Source organism: Canis lupus, chromosome 4 (assembly GCF_003254725.2).
Source record: "Canis lupus dingo isolate Sandy chromosome 4, ASM325472v2, whole genome shotgun sequence".
NCBI lineage: Eukaryota > Metazoa > Chordata > Mammalia > Carnivora > Canidae > Canis > Canis lupus.
The window spans coordinates 57,963,689-57,981,157 of NC_064246.1; the positions used below are offsets into that span (position 1 = coordinate 57,963,689).

General features: G+C 38.4%; 1 protein-coding gene across 3 annotated transcripts in view; it reads right to left on the bottom strand.

Moving 5' to 3' along the window:
- Window positions 1-14,181: 14,181 nt before the first annotated feature.
- Window positions 14,182-17,469, bottom strand: part of G3BP1 (G3BP stress granule assembly factor 1) — a 37,771-nt gene continuing 34,483 nt past the window's right edge. For all 3 annotated transcript variants that reach the window (XM_025435075.3, XM_025435076.3, XM_035715572.2), the window contains exon 12: window positions 14,182-15,649. In XM_025435075.3, the coding sequence (XP_025290860.1) occupies window positions 15,443-15,649 (207 nt within the window). In that variant the 3' untranslated portion in view covers window positions 14,182-15,442. The remainder of the gene's footprint in view (window positions 15,650-17,469) is intronic.

Consider the following 17,469-nt stretch of genomic DNA (forward strand, 5'->3'; position numbering starts at 1 on the left):
CTGGCTTGTTGAACTACTTGCTATCAGCGTTAAGGAAAAGTGTATGTTGGAAAGGCTTTGGTTTCACAGTACCCTGAAATCCCAATAAGAATATCCTTGGGTAGGTTGAAATCCTGGCAGAAATATAGAACTTTGAAAAATCCTAAACTGCTGCCCTCCCCACCCAAGTAATCTTGAATGCTGAGGGCCCAGAATAGATGATGCCTCTACCAAATTATTATCCTGTTGCTTCCTTTAGAATTTCTCAAGCTGTAAAGACAGCAATGGCAGGAGATAGGTTTGTTCAAACATGGGTGCTATTACATGCTGTTTTGATGGAGCTGTGTGGTTATTTAAAGCAATAATTAAGGTGCTTTATCATTCTTCAGAACAGCAAAATGAGTTCCAAAGTAGAAATTATTGCCCAATAATTTTTAGGATCATTAAGGCTTCTTCAGCTAGCATCCAGACCATTACTTCTCCCTCTTGTGCTCTCCCCCAGCCCCTCCCACTGCCTCCCTGCCAGCATTTCCTTTCTCATCAGTTTGTGCATCTCATTTTGTGAAACCGAACACTTCCAGAAGATGCTGGTTTATTTCTGAGGGGATGGGGGGTGGGGAGGACTAGAATGGACATAGTAGCTCCTGTCTTGTTTGTTGTAAGGCTGCAATGTCTATTCTTCCTCTTGTATGTGCATTTTGAAACTTCACTGCTCTGGAAAATTTCCATTGGAACATTGGGTCAAAAAGTCAGAGTCTAGAGAATGGCAAGCCCAAAATATACCCTTCAAGAGCCCAGTGACGAAAATTATGTTCTACATAAGGCCATTAACCAGCTACAGAGCAGTACCAGCCACCTCATGTGGGGACAAAAGGCATTTGCTGTCTCATACAGATCTAAGCATAACGGTCTCCCATTCCCACACTTGCCCTGCCGCACAATTCCCTGCATGGCCTTGGTTTTGGCCTGCCTTTCTTTAGATTCCACTGTTTTCTTAAAAAGACTTCAGAAATTCAGTATCCTATTTAAACACCTGCCTTCTGAGGTGGACAGAGGCCAATAGGAAGTGAGTCCTTGTTCTGGTGCTCCCTCAGGCTCACCATGGAAACACAGGTAAGCTACTTGGCCTTTCTTGGCCTGCTCACTACCCTGTTAAAAAGAGGAAGCCGAAGGAGATTTTTCAAAGGCAAATACTGGATACTTTGATGGGTTAAAGAAAAGGGTATACTGTATGTTAGAGAAGGTTTCATTATTTCCCTGTTTCAGTGTCAAGGTTGGAACCCCATCCCAGACCTTGTGGTAGGCAACTAGGGAGAGGTTAAGAAAGAGGAAAGTCTTGGCCCTCAAGCTGATTACAATCTTAGTTTCTTGTTGTTGTTTTGGCCATGAAAGAAAGTATTTCACAGCACTATTGAACTTGCTTCTAAGACTGGCTTCTCACCTGAGAATCCCATCAAACACCAGGACAACATTCCACTCTGGTATTTTAGCATGTATGTCCTGTGAAGGCTGTAACCCATTTCCCATGGCAGTTGAGTTCTCTCTGCCAGAACCTCTGGAAGAATCAAAGAGAAACACATCAGAGCAGAACTTGTGAAATACTCCTAGGGAAGTAACTCCAATGACTCCAACCAATTCCCCTCCCCGCCTGTTTCCCCACACATACAATTTAATCATACCAAGAAACTTCCAGCAAGATTTAAGAATATTTCCCCCTATTTGTCCATTATGCTGCCTGCAGTTACAGGCAGAAAAAGTGGGACTGCTCCAGACTACTAGAGAGTCATCTAAATTCAGACCTTGAGCTACACTATAGTAATATAAAGAAAAAATATTATAGCAGGTGTAGCTGGACTTGGGCCAGCTCACTCCATGCCAGACCCAGAAACAAAACCTCACCCAGGCAATGATGTTTCTGAAATGGTTTCCATACTCCTGTAGCTCCAACACACACTCCTTATAGTCAGAAAACACTGCTCCTATCTTTCTCAGCAAGGACATATTTATGCTTTATATCAATGGAATCTCTTCAAAATATTTATAGGTTGACATTATGACAAATGATCTTCATTCTCTTCATCTGGTCCTGGAATTAATGAGAATATTGCAAACTGAAACTTTTTTTCTTGTTCCCAAGGTTTAGAATTTTTTTTTAAGACCATTTTAGATTTCCCATAATAAAATAGAAACCATACTGTAAATCAATCATTTCCTACCCTACTCTAGAAGGGATACATACATGATATAACAAATGTTTCACAAATACAGTGAAATGGTGATTGCATAATCTAGGTGGTTACCATATCGTCCCTGTAAAATTCTACATATTTTCCCCCTCAAGCTTCAGCTTTCCTATCTGTACAACAGAAGTATTGAATTCGTTGAGCTTGAAGGGTTTCCTCCACCAGCGGTCAAGTTTTCTTTTAAAGCCACTTCTCCAGTTGTCTTTTAGCTGCTGAAAAACACAAGGCCTCCAGACTTAAGCTGGTCCCACTCTTCATCTTACCCTCTCAGTTTTCCTCTCTATACCCATTTGTGGTTTTCTAGTGCAGCAGAAAGGGCACTAGCTTCCAAGAAAGCGGAGATGCAACTACCATGGGCATGCAGTTGGCTTCTTTATGTATTTGGGGACAGTAAAAACCACATCACAGGTCCACTGTCTGGATAAGAATGACACAATTCGTATTAACCTCACCCCCTCACTGTAAACAATGTAAAGCACTGTCATTGTCTCACTCTCTGAAATTCTTAGGTCTTCCTCTTTTGCCAGAAGAGGTCATCCAAGAGCTTGCTTTCAGAACTGAGGCTGGCTCCCCAAAAACCAAATCCACCTGTCCTACAGACCAGGCTATTCAGTGACATTTCAGGACTAGCCCCTCAGTGCTTACCTCAGAGCTTGAAAAGACACTGAAAAGACCTAAATTCTAGTCCTGATTCCACTTATCAAGCACCCACATCCCTTTTGCCCAGGTATCCTTTGAATACTACCTACATAAAAGGCACACATAGCTCTGCAAATAGGTGTCAATCACATGTGGACTAGTAACAGATTGTGAATGAATGCTCAATATCACAATACAGCTATCAGGTACCACTATATATCAATTTAAATTACATAATTCCCACAATGGCCTTGATCTTCTCAATATATACATGAGGAAACTGAGGCTTAGAAAGTTTATTAGCCCAAGTCAAAGTCTTACCAAAGTTCGGATATGATTCTATAGACAACATGAAGCTAAATTTTGGAAATAGGCATGATCTATTTACCTCTTCCACTTACCTGCGTTTTGACTTTCAACAACTTATTTGGCCCACTGTGACCTTAGTCACCCTGTAAAAAGCTCTAGCTTCCCAAATTATTGAGTATAAAAACCAAGTGATGGATGTGATAACTTACTTAATCATTTAAAAAAAAGAATGTTTATTAGTTCATTTTAACTTAAATGAATCTTGTAACTGCTGGACCCTTTTGCCTTGGTACAGTCTACTTACACAAACATCTAAGCTCCTATAATTTTTTAAACACCAAGGAATACAATCTTGTAATAGACTCAAAATCAATCTTCTTAAGAGCCAAACAGGACAAGCTGTAGCCTTCCTTTTCTCAGAACTTGAATATAAACAATGCAAATCTATCAGCCCACCTTAAAAGTTGAGAGCCTACTAATCTAGTTTTGGGCATATGAAGGATTTAGAGTTGCTATGGGCCATTTAGTGGCTGTAGAATTGTGGAGCAACAAGGCAGGATGGGAATATATGCCATTTGGAGGATAGTGAGAATATGCTGGTTTGTGGTCCTGCATGAGAGCAGGGTGTGCCTGGAATGGCTTAGATTTGGCCAGCAGCAAGAGTAAGGACTAGACTTCTTAAGTCTTTCAAAACTCTGGAATCCCTTTATAAGGCATTCACTCAACCAAGACTAAGAACCTACTACAAACAATGCCAAGGCACGGGAACGAAAGATAAACACCATCCCTAACTAAAGAACTTAAAATGCTGGGAGATAGGACATGGATATGAAGAACTCACTCAAGGGAAGATATGGTGACAGAGGAGGAGGCAGAGACAGAATTCAGAGAAAGTGTCTCATAAGGACAATCCAAGGTCTCCTGGACAACAGGACATGTGAGCTAAGTCTCTAAAACAGTAGTTAATTCTGAATTTATGTAATTGTGGTCTCCCCCACCTTTCAAAGGGTTAACACAGGTAAACCACTTCCTTCAGGCAGGTATTCAGGTAAAATGGGAGCATCTCTTCCTATGAGATACCATTGCAACAAGAGTATTAAAAATGGCAAGCTGACCAATGTTTCAGTAAAGGAGGGCCTTCTAATGCTTCTTTAAAACCCTTACCCAGCCCCCAGGCTCTGGAAATAAAGTGAGAAAATGGAATTACAGGGAAATGTATGGAAAGACCCCTCCACCCTAAAAAATATTCTAAGTAGAAACGTAGCTTGCCTCCAAGTCCTTTTGTTCCTGACTTAATCCCCTGGGTAATTGGATGTGTGCTAATTAGCCAGACAAGTTCATGGGACAAGGCCTCTGCTTACCACGATTCCTAGGTCCCACTTGGCTTCATCTGGGTCCCTTCAGTTGTATCCAGAAGCTTAGCCTTAGGCATACAGAATAGGAGCTGTAGCAGTGACACCAGGAATGGCTTATAGCTACTGCAGCAACTCCTGTGCAGTTCTGGATGCTGGTGAGAAAAGGGGCACTCTGGATGGACCCTATTTAGTCACCTTGAGTCAGAATCAGTGAGTCTTCAGGTAACTCTACAGACTTGCTTTTAGATGACTTTTTGAAATGTCCCAGCCTGGAGAAAAAGCAGCTCAGCCTTTCAAGGTCTGAGTTACAAAGAAGCTCAGGGAGCAGGTCTCAAAAAATTAGTGTTTAAAAAAAAATTAGTGTCAGTCAGGACTAGAATATGTATGCTCTTTCCAGTCTGTCAGCTTTCTTTTTAACCTCCCTTACACCTGCCTATCACCCATCCACCTGTTTATTAAATCTATTATAGCAGGGCAGTGTACCTTAAAAGCATAGCATCAGAATGAAACACAGCCTTTTTTCTTTCAACATAGAAGGGGATGATCCAAGTGCCAAAATAATCACTAATATGGGGTGCAGAAAATATTAACGGAGAAAGGAGGGTGCCATGGAGCAGGAAGAAAATAAACCATGGAACATTTCAAGGCTTATGGGCCATTTGAGAAGTACTTTAAAGAGGAGGCTGTGATGGATGGAGAGAGTATTCCAGCAAAGGGAACAACATGAGTAAAAATATGGAGGTAAAAAACAAGGGGTTACAAACATGGTATAGTGATGACCTGTTTGGCTAAAGTGTAATAACAATAGGCTTGTTTGGAAAGATGGGATTTGAAATACATCATAACCATCTTAAATATAAAATAAGGGATCAGGACTCTGGATCAAGACAGTTCTTAAAGACCAATCAACAAAGTATCCCTTCATGGGCAGAGCAGCTCATTCCATCTTCTTCCCATTAGCTGATACTTCCAACCTAATTCAGATTTCCCTGTACTTATTACTTTGGGAGAACTGATCTTTTCCTTCATCTCAGAAGCAAATATAGTACCCACTAGAAATTCACATCAAGGGCATCAATCAACCCAAATATTAAGCATTTAGTTGTGCTAGGTAGACACCAGAAAGGGATAACACAGGTATGGTAAAGTCATAGTTCTATAGTTAGCTCACTATTCTACAGTGATTCTGAAAAAACTTCCAGAGTTGTAGCTTTGTCAACTATCAAGCCAATACTTAATACAATGCACATGTTTCTAAAGGAGAGCTTGTGATCCAAATACTACTAACCTTTTGATCTGAAATAGTAAACAGAAGGAAAATACAGTCTAGCATGTCTTTTATTAGTTAGCTGTATCTGAAATGACTCCTTCCAACCTACAGAACTTCTCTATTCAAACCATAAGATCAAGTCCATAAAGACAAAAGGGGGGGGAGGGGAAGAGTCAGATATGAATAGAAAAAAAAAGAAAACGTCACTGGCTTGTAGTTTTTTTCTTAACCATTTTCCTTTCTTGGGCAATCTTTAGAAAGAATGTTGTGGGGCAATAGGTCAGTATTACCTACCCTAGTAAATGAAAGACTTCCTCAAATCTTGTTGAAAAGTAGTATCAAATAAGCAGTTTGCTAAACTCCATGGTTTCCACATTAGATTTATTCTACCTCATTTAAAGGTGTAGCATGCTCCCATGCCTGAATGCCATGCAGAAAGCTAAAAAACTGATGGTCCCAAAATGCACTTCAGAGCATTTAAAATTCGTATTACTTCATACTTTAATGGTTCAATCTTCCAGTACTCAATCCACTATATTTTCAGCACTAATGAGAGTTAAAATGGGATGAATTAAATCCCGAAGGGTGCCTCTTGCTACTTAGTATACTGAGCACAGATAAAATAGCTATCTAAAGAGAAAAAAAGCTCAACAGCCAAGTTCTACTTTCAAGACAAATATAGCTGGTACCTCAGAGGCCTCCAAATATGTTTGAAAAGCTGGACACAATACATGTCTTAAGCTGCTATAATGACTTGAAATGTACACAAAGTGAACCACAAAGTGACCAAGACAAAACCCGTAACACTTTTAAGCCCTCTAGGTAAGAACAAGACAGCCAAAGGACATCCATGTCTCACTGTGTAGATCAGCATCAAAACTGACCTGTTGGCTAAAATAAAATCACTTTATCTAGACCTGATGAAATTATTGTTAATGTAAATAGCATCATATTGGATTAAGAGCAGTTGGTGCATGATTGGAAAGGGGAGTGCTCACTCTCTTAACTGTTCAAGCATAACAAAAGGGCTTCCAAACCACAATTCTTTGGTTCTCTCAAGATAGGCCATGTCCAGAGACCTCATTCTCAACCCTGACTGCCCCAGGGAACCCATAGGAGATGGAAGTACCTTGCAGCCATAATTGTAGTAAACATGTTGGAGCCATACTTGAAAAACAGCCCATAGAGAACATAGGACAAATAGGAATACTAGTGATTTCCAATCCAAAGCCAAGGCAACATTAATGAAAAGGTAGTATTAGACTGATTTACAACATTCCAAAGTAGTTAGAACATTATCAAATAAAGGCTCCATCAAAAGGGAAAAGGGTTTATTTACATAATTTACCTAAAGCTTAGTAACCTTTATTTTTCATTTAAGATTCATCCACTAAGATGGGCCAGTTTCTGCCAATAGAGCCAGAGTGTGCACTCTCAAGGGTCTTACCCCAACCTTGCCAAAGCAGATGACTTCTGCCTAACTGGAAGTCATCTCCAAAGGACTTGCCCTTAGACTTGCCCCATTTCACACATTTGGATATTTGCACAAGACCTACCCTTTGTCTTAAAAGTTGCCTGAGTTGATGTTCAGACAGAAGAGCAAAACCCATGTTATTTTCCTGTGAATGATTTTACACTTCCTTTTTTCCAAAAAGGAACCTAAGTTTATGTCATGTAAGGGATAAAAGTGTTAATTTTCAACAGGTCCAAGGAATGTTACCTGGAAACCTCACAATTTGATTAATTAAACTTTAACTACTCAAAAAGTTATTTTAACCCCGAAGAACCAACTGTGTAATTCTTCAGGTCATAATGCCAGCATTGGCTGTGGAGTCAGTCTGTTACAGGTAAAACAACTGCAAGTCACAATTCCAACTGTGATTCCAATGCTTTTGGGAGATTTTAAAAATATGCTGGCCTGGGCAGTGTGAGTTAAACTACAAAGTGTTTCATCACCCATAATGGAAGAGGTTCAAGATGATTCATACTTCCACATAAGAAACTACAAAAGTCACAAGCCCACAGAAAAGCAACTGACAGCTAGCCAAAGTGAAGAGATTTAGAAGGAGCCTGGGGACATCTTAAACAATTAATTGGCCTGGAAAATTGGGTCAGAATTACAAAGCTCCTCACCCTTTCCCAGAAGAAAATATGATAGTATGTCTTTTATATGGAAATTCCTTTGTATATATGTATAAACTTGGTATGGCCTTAATGCTGCAGTTAAGGATTTGTTTGGCTACCACCTTAAGCAGCGTGTTAAGCAATCGCTTCCTTAATGTAACATTTTTACTTCTTACTGGACTCTTAACCTGAAACAACCGATTCCCTTTTTACCCCTTACTCCATTTACCTCCATTTTTGCATGAAGTCATAAAAGTTATGGCAGTTATTTTTTGGCTTATTAAAAAAATCTATTTCTGCAGTTTGAAAATGTAATGTAAAATTTCTGTGATACATGTATATAAAAATATATTTATTGAACCATCCATATACACATATCCATGCTGATTCCAATGGAAAAAAATTAAAAGTTTTCTGAAATTTTCTCTGTGGTTAACTCATAGTTACTGTTTAACCCGCTTTATATGTAAAAAAAAAAACTTTTGAAATACTGTGATTACCTCAGAGAGGAACCTACATTTAATCTGGAAAACATCATTTCACTTAAGACAAGGCTTTATGTTGTTCATTCAAGAAATATTTATTGATAGGTACTATGGGAGATACAAAGATGACTCCGACACAGATCCTGCCCATAAGGAGCTTACAGTCTAGTAGGGGAGATAGAACACATACATGGGATACATGGTCAGAGCTATGTTTCAGTAAGATGAACCTAATATTGTGTATAAGGTAGGCGGGGGATCAGAACAGGTAAAAGAAGCCAAGAGTCCACTGAGATTATCTGAGTGTGGAGGAGATGTGAAAGACTTGAGGTAGCAATGACAGGACTTAGCTTGAGTAAGGAAAAAAGCAGCAGAGGACGCAGACATGTGGCATGGGTGACGACATGAACTGAGAGAACAATGGGTTCAGTTTGTGAAAAGAAATCAAAGTTGGCACATAAAATTTTCCTGCATAGGAACGAAGTGTCTAGGATAGGCTGGGTGCAGAAAGAAATGGCCTATCACCCAGACCAAGGATGGAAGTACCGCTGAATGACCAGTGACTTCCTCCCTCCTCTGCCCACCCCTTAAAATTTCCCAACAATTCCCTCCACTATGAATCGTCATAGTGCCTACAATTTATTAAGTCCTATCTCTAAGGCATGCCTCACTTGTAAGAATGAAAACAGAAATATGTTAATTTATTCAACTCAATGAGTCATCTTTTAAGGATTCTTTTTATGGAAGTCACTGTACCTTCTGGTGAAATACAGGGATAACCCCCTAGTCCTTTTCCTCTAGGAGCTTATGGTCTAATAAGGTAGTAAAACAGATATAGGTCATTCTAATTGTAGGTTGAAGGGGTAAATTATGGGCTAGGAGAAAGGTATAAAGTGCTCTACGAACACATATTTTTAACAAACGAAGGTTGGGACAGAATCTCCAACAGGAAGGGCAATGTAAAAAGGAATCAGACAAGAATAAATTTGCCCCCCATTTCAAATTCTGGCCAAATTAACCCCAAAAGGGGGGGGGGGTTCCACACTCCCATCACAAATCTTTTCTCTTAGGGAAAAGAAAAATGCTCTTGAACTGGGTCTTGAAAAAAGTAATTTCGATGGCAAGAGAGTTGGGGAAGGGGGATATAGATGCAAGTCTATCTTCAGGGAAGAAAGAAGGCACTTGAAGCCACAAAATCAGCAACGCCAGGCTTATTAGAAAAATCCTAAGTAATTTATTATCATGGCTGGAGCATCACCTCCATGAAGAATGGGAGAATCACTGGAAAGGAAGATTAGGACCCTGATATGTACATGGCGCTGCCAGGCACTGAACAGGGTACATGCCTAAGACCAAATTGCTGCCCCTTAGGAGCTTACAGTTATAACAATACAAGGTGGGGGAAAGCACCACAATGTACAGAATGCAAAATGCTGAAGGATTTAGGAGAAAATTACAGCTGAGTTTCAGCTATTAACACATTAGGATACCCAATAGCTTTCTGACAGCTAGTAGTAAACCCATCCCTGAGGGGAGCACAAGGTAATATCCTTAGACAATAGGCCCTGGTAGAACTGGGCATTAAGACAGTTCTAAGAAAATAGAGAAAAACTGGGTATGAAAACCGAGCTATAGTAGCAACTGAATAAGCATATAAAATGTGGCTCCTTCCCTTTTCTCCCCACATCTTGACCTTTAACATCTCTGGCTTCCTACTGTGAACCTAGGGCAGAGTGGTGACTCTGGAGGTGCTCCATGTTACTTCTATAAGCCAATTTGGGACTCTGTGCTAATAATCTATTCTCTGAGCCATCTATCTTTTGAAAAATGAAGGGGATGTTAGTCTTTTCCAGCACTAACTACGATTCAATGAATTCTAGGAGTCTCTCCTGCCTCTTATGGTTAATAATCAGAATGAGAAGAAAAACTTAAAATATTATGTTTCTCACTTAGAAATTTTTCACCATATAAATCACAAGTGATTCTTATCCCATGAGCTAAGTTCCACATCCACCCATTCTTCAAAATCTAACATCTACCTATATAAACTTATTTGTAACATGATGTGTTCTACATAATCTAAAGCATACACTGTATCTTTCAAGAAAGCAAGACCTGTTCTTCTCCCCTAAAACTCCCTTATGCCAGCTTTTTGGTATAATGTCTTCATTTAAAAGGGCCAAATCAGTGAATATACTCTTCACAAGAACATTTAAGAATTTAAATCAAATCCAAACAGGTGACATCAAAGCTTGGGGGAGAAAATCAGTAACCAAGGTGGTTAATTACAGCAATAGTTAAAACTGTTTATATCCAGATTAAACAAGATATAATTGTCTAATTACTACCAAAAATACAGGCAAACTTCCCATAAGCAGGTTTCTGAAAAATAAATACTTGTTAAATTCAATAGTGAATTTCTGGTAAACATCCCTTAATTTACTTTTTTAAAAGACAAGACACATTGGATGGCTGTAAGTCCCTTAGGAATCTGTGACACTGGCCATATTCCAAAGTTCTCAAATGAGTACAGATTTCTATAATTGGCCAGGTCACACGGTCTATGGAAGTAACTGTGGTACTGATTTCCAATACGATTTTCCTCTCGTAGGGAACTAAAAAAAAACCTACCCGGTTCAAGTGGAAACTGGAGAGGCTGAGTCTGTCCAAGGTTTTCAAAACAAGTCATATAAAAAGTAAACAAGCTTGATTGTAAGCCAATACATAGGTATAATCAAAACCAAAACTGAGTATGGGTTTTTTAAACCATTGCTAATCAGATTTTTACTCATACAGGCCATAATGAAACTGTTTCATGAAATCATGAGCAAAGCAGACTAATTTTAGCCATTATCCTGAGCTAGCAACGTATCTATTAAGAAGTAATTAAGTTTTATCTCACATGTGCCACTATTTCTCCTGTAATACAGTCTAAGAGTTCACAAGCCTACCTATGGTCCCCAGAACCTCAATATCACAGTAAACAAATACAAATCCCAAAAGTATTACCTTAAAATAAGAAATATTTACTTATCTACTGCCACATGGCCATTACTTGATCAGCAACTGCCCACACTAAATGTTGCTAAGTTTCTAATACATTCTTTAAGGTTTCTAAAACATTTGTGGAAGACTCTCTCTAATTGTCCACTGCCCATCTGTAGTATATTACACTGTTAGCTAAAACCCCATATTCAAACTAAAGTTGAAGTTGCTTTTTCTTCCACAAGGTTCAAAATTGCTGAACCAAAAGGTTAACAATGATCTTGTTTGTATGCAGTTCCTGAAGATTCTTTTAAGTAACACAAAAATAAAACTTCAATAAGTTATCTTTAGATCAGTAGACAAATGCAATCATTTACTTAAAAGAAATAAGCCACTCAGCATAAACAATGGACTATAAATTTAAACCTCATAGGAAGATTATTTCCATATAGATTTCAACAAATTGTTTTCTATAAAGTGCCACGTTTCCCACTAAATTATTAAACTCTACAAGGAATTTCAAATAAGGGGATGAAGAAAACTATCAAAGGATGGCAGTTATAAGCACAAAACATAACTGCTACAAACCCACCTGGATTAAGGTATTATAAAAAGTTACCTTCCACATTCAGATTTCAAGGTTGTCCTACATGTATTTAAAAAAAAAGATGAAAAAAAAAAAAAACAGATGAGAAAAAATAACCTAAGAACAAGTCATTGTTACTGTGTTACTACAGTCTATACAAATCAAAAGGAGCCCTGCAAAATCAATTGTTTCCTTATCTCGTTTACCTTCAAGGAAATGGAGAATGCTAACCTTTCTCTGAATGTTACAGGCTTGTATCTGTACTGTAGTAATTTATTATGGCCATGTCCTATTCTTCAGTATGTCACTTGAATGGAAATAGGTAGGCATCAGGGTTCTAGAGAAAAAGCATCAGTTTGGAGGCCAATCAGCGCTCCTTGCTACATGGATGACTTAGAAGCTTAGTCATTTAACTGCTCTGACGCGATTTCTTATTCATCTATTGCTTTCGGAAAAAATAGCACCTAATCCACAGGGTTAATTGTGAAAATTAGCTTCTAACCTAAAACCAAAGTGCAGTTCAACTAATACTCTGGGGGTAACCTACCCACCACCCAAAGCCAAATAATGGTTTTTGGATTATCCACTTCACCGCTCCCAGCAAAAGCTCAAAAAGTTGAGAACGTAAGAAAAAAGAAAAAAAAAAGTTGAGAACGTAGTAATACACAGGTAAGCCCAACCTCACCACAAAGGAAAACATACATTTTTTTAAGGCCCAAGATCTACTGCTTACTTTCAACAGGCCTTCAAAAACTAAGACCATCAAACCAAACTAATCTTACTTAGCTAAAATACTCATGGGTGAAGGATTTAAAGCTCAGCAGAAAATAACTGTACACTGGGCCATTCTTACAGATGGAATCTTATTTTAAAACCCAAAAAGATGAATGTGATGAGCTGATGCTGCCTATAGAAAATCTTGTCCTAACCTATTTTCGTTTTCTACGTGTATGAGTATGTAGGTACTAGGTTATCATATTTATTTTATCAGCAATAATGTAAACAATGATACTGGGATTTTTCATAGTGTTAATCATGATGCTAAATCTGACGTAAAGTCCAATGCTATTTAAAACTCCACAACCATCCCATTCTGATGACTTGAAATTACTAAAGCAATCTTTTGTTTTCTAAGCTTATGCAAAAAGTTACAAGAAGCATCTAACACATTGTTACTTCCTCTCCAAATATTTCTTTAAAAGCATACATGGGTACAAATAAAGTGAGATTATCAATTACCTACAGTAGATGTTACTATAATTCCTGAAAAGAGATTTCTAGTTGCTAATTAATTTATCTGAGATTATTTTTCAAAGGACTGAGTCTTCACTCTGGCTGTCCTCGTCCACCCCTCCATCCTCCATGCAGCATTATAGGGAATGAGGAATATCCATCTCAGTGGGGTTTGCTTCACTTCTATACAACATTTGGCATTGCTGGCCCCATCCACTAAATGCCAGGCGTGTTGTCTCTTCCCTCTGCCCCAAATCTCATCCATTTCCAAATGTTCTCTAGGATGTAACAACAGCTTGAGCTGAGAATCACTGCATCCAGCTGGTGCCCTTCAACTACTAAGAAAAAAATGCCTAGTGAGGTGTATAGATGAGCATTTACTTGTGAAAAATGACTTCTAGGTTATCCTTAATTTATGACCCTACTGTTACTGCAACTGTATTTTTTTTTCCAAAAACAACTTCAGCTAAATTTTTTATTTCCACCACAGGCTTAATATAAGCTACAAAAGTACAAGCTGAATTTCTTCCAATTATCACTGGCCTGGGTCAAATGAAGTGGTTACCAAATAGTTATTTAAGCTGACCCAAAAACAGCCCTGTGACCCAGTTATATAAGTTTCTTTATGAAGGAGAATATGCCAATTTTCAAATATTTCAGGTACTGAGAACCGATAATGTCAAACTTCATTTTAGTTTAAGACTACACCCCTTCAGCAAAAGTAGAGTTTCCCAGTAACAGCAAAACAAAGATTCCTATTCTACTCATATTCTACCCTCAAACAGTCCTAATGATGAATACTGTTAAGAAAATAAATAAGTTAAATTTGACAACCTTGTTGCCCTTCAATTAGTTTCACAAGTTATCAAAGGCTTGCTTCACAAATGTGTAAACAAAACCTTCACCCACCTCACACACAGCACTCAAAAAATTAACATACTATGTAAAACGAATATTAGTCTATATTGCCAGATTAATTTTTCTTCCAGAAATATTTTAATAAAAATTGGCCATTTCCAAGAAACACCCACTGCATGCCCATCAATAAAAGAGAACCATAACAAAATAGAAAATTTACCATATGGCTATGATTTAAAGAAAAAAAACGGGCAGACACTAGAGCACAAAGTCCAATAATAAAGTTATATTCCTTTGTATGGGGCTATGATTAGGATTCTGAACAGATTTCAAAATAAAAATACAAATGCTGGACTATTTAGGTCAAAGGACCTCCATAGAAGCATATCTGTCCTTAAAGGCATTCCAGTTTGAGACTCAATTTTAAGAATAAGGCGTAACAAATGAACAGAAGACATACTAGGTGAAAAGAGGGATTCTTCAATCCCAACATACTCTACACCTGGTAAAACAAATCTAGACTTTGTTTTTTTCCTTTAACTGCCAAGGCTGGAATCAAAGATAAATAGAAGGCACAACAGTTTTGCTCTGGTTTTATGTTATTTGGATTTTGGGGTTTCTTTTTTGTTTTTTGGGCTTTTTGTGTTTTTGTTTTTTTTTCTTTTTTACAAATACAAATTAAACATGAAAAAACTCTACTTCAAAAGAAATCTCAATCAGTTGCATTCTAGACATTTAAAACCTATCTCACAATTTAAATGGTAAAAACAGTAAGTTTGTAATTGTTTGGTGATCACATATCAAAAGAAAAAAAAAACTCTACTAATACCTTTTATTCAGTTTTTAACCATACCAGCAAGAATCAGAACTGTCAATTTTTCCAATGGCAATTTCTACACACCAGAAGGTAGTCATGACTCTCAAAGAACAAACAATCTGGATTTTTCCTGCCTTCAAATGTTTATCAAATCCTGTGTTTCTCACAGGCTTTTGCAACACATAGAAAATAAGAAATATTCCAATGAATGAAACATACCAAATGTCAGTAATAAGCAAGACACATTCCTTTGGGGAAACGGCTGTTAAAAAAAAAATCCAGTCTGTATATGCAAAAGTAAAGCAAGGAAATTCAGTCTTTTTCTCTTCTTTAAAAATCTGTTTTTCCTAAAATATCATTCCACAAAATTGGAAGTGAAGGACTAAAAGGTGAGGAGAGGGAAGGGCGGGAGAGGGAGCACACATCATTAACACAAAAAGTAAAATTGTACAAACTTAAGCAGTTTATCATAGACTAGGGTCAAACTCCAGGATACCAAACGCTGGTGTAAGAAATTCACCATTCTGCAGGAGCTGTGTGAAGATCAATGAAGAGCAATTCACTGCCTTGGAGCGATTCCCCTTCCCACTCCAAATCCGGGTTTCTGCACCATGCCTCCACGGGAAGGGCCTCGCATTCCACCACCCAGCCCACCTCGAGGGCCTCCTGGTCCCCGCAGGCGGTTATCTCGCCGGTCCCCTTCGCGGGCAGCTCGAGTCTTCTTCTCTTCCACATTCAGGCGGACCTCACCTCTGAACATGATGGGCTGTAGGAATCAAGGTAAGCAGACTTAACAGAGTGCTTATGGGCTACCAACTACCAGAGATAAAACAAAGCTATTATCAAGAACCAGCAACTTATAAATCAGCTACATTCTCACTTCAGTTCTTATTTCCAAGTTAGAATACGTAATTCTCCCGATTAACAAATACATGGAAAGGTGGGAGTTAGATACACAAGCTAGTTCAAACAAAGACAATTTAGGGCAGCCCCAGTGGCACAGCGGTTTAGCACCGCCTGAAGCCCAGGGTGTGATCCTGGAGATCAGGAATCGAGTCCCACGTCAGGCTCCCTGCATGGAGCCTGCCTCTCCCTCTGCCTGTGTCTCTGCCTCTCTTGCTCTCTGAATAAATAAATAAATAAATCTTAAAAAAAAAAAAAAAGACAATTTACATTAACATAGCAGCACAACTAACTCTCATTGTACTTGTTATTTTCCCCACAGAATTACATAAACAGAATATATATAATTGCCACCTTCTCCATGGATTTGAAGGTTTAGAATATCTTCCATCATCACCTAACGTGGAAAGACTGTGCTGCACAGTATTTACGTAAACTACATATACATCTCAAAACCATCATTAATTTCATCTAAACAGAACTGGAACAAAATGCTATTTGCCTTAACAAAATTTTGGAAAATACTGAAGACAATAAAGATAACAAAGCTTAGCAAAAGAAAAAAGACACACCCACACTAAGTCTTGGGCCTTCTTTTTAGCCCAATAGATCTGAAGTAGAAACCAAAGGGTTACTAGAGATAGCAACGACTTTAATTTATGCTCCTCACTGGCACACACTGGTTTTCTAAGTGACATATTTTTTAAATAGATATCTAACAGTGCTTACCATGCAGAGAAGTGTTCTGTATACTTCACACTTATCTCATTTAATGTCCACTGCCACCCCTGAGAGCTGTCATTACACCCGAGACCAGCAAACCAAGGGCCAGGAAGTTTATGGAACTAACCCATGGGTCACAACAGAATAAGCGATGGAAGCAGAATATAAACAAAGGCATCCTGACAGGCAAGTATACGCTTTAAACCACAAAGCTATACTACTGCATGTCAAACACCATGGTCCTCTGTCTTACAGAAGCTATAAGAATTACTGAAGAGAATATGGTAGAGGAGCCAACACAGTAAGAAGAGGGAAAGGCAAGCTACTTATGAAATCCCAGAGGACAAAGGGGAGATATGAAAGTACACATGAAGAAACCTGCCTGGGGGGGGGGGGGGGGGGGGGGGGGAGAAGGCCTCTGTACAATTTTAACTTACATTTAAAATTCTGATTAAATACGTATTTGTACTTGTACATTAATAAATACATTAAGACTAAGATATTAAAAATATTTATATAACTTTAATATTCACACTATAGAAACCTCTTCACACACATTAATATGAAGCCCTGCTCCAGGAAATATTCTATATACAATGGGAAAAACAAAACCATAGTAAGGTCTAAAAGATAAGGGGAGAGAATTTGAGGGGGGGATGTTTTAATAGGTAGCAACAGAAGACATGTGAGTTATCACAAGGGTAGAAGCAACTTGAATGAGAAAAATGTAACATACAACGCCTTTCTGAGGAAATTTTATTTCAAAGAATTCTTAATGGTTTATCTATGTGCATTAAATGAAAAAAAAAAAAAACCTCACACCTTGGACAATGAAAAGCCAGTTATCAGATCTGACCTCTTCTGGACCTCTGTGAATATCCTACCCTCTAAGGATAAATTCAAGCCTGTACCAAAAATGCTGGCCACTGGATCTTTTCTGCATACAGAATGATGGATTTA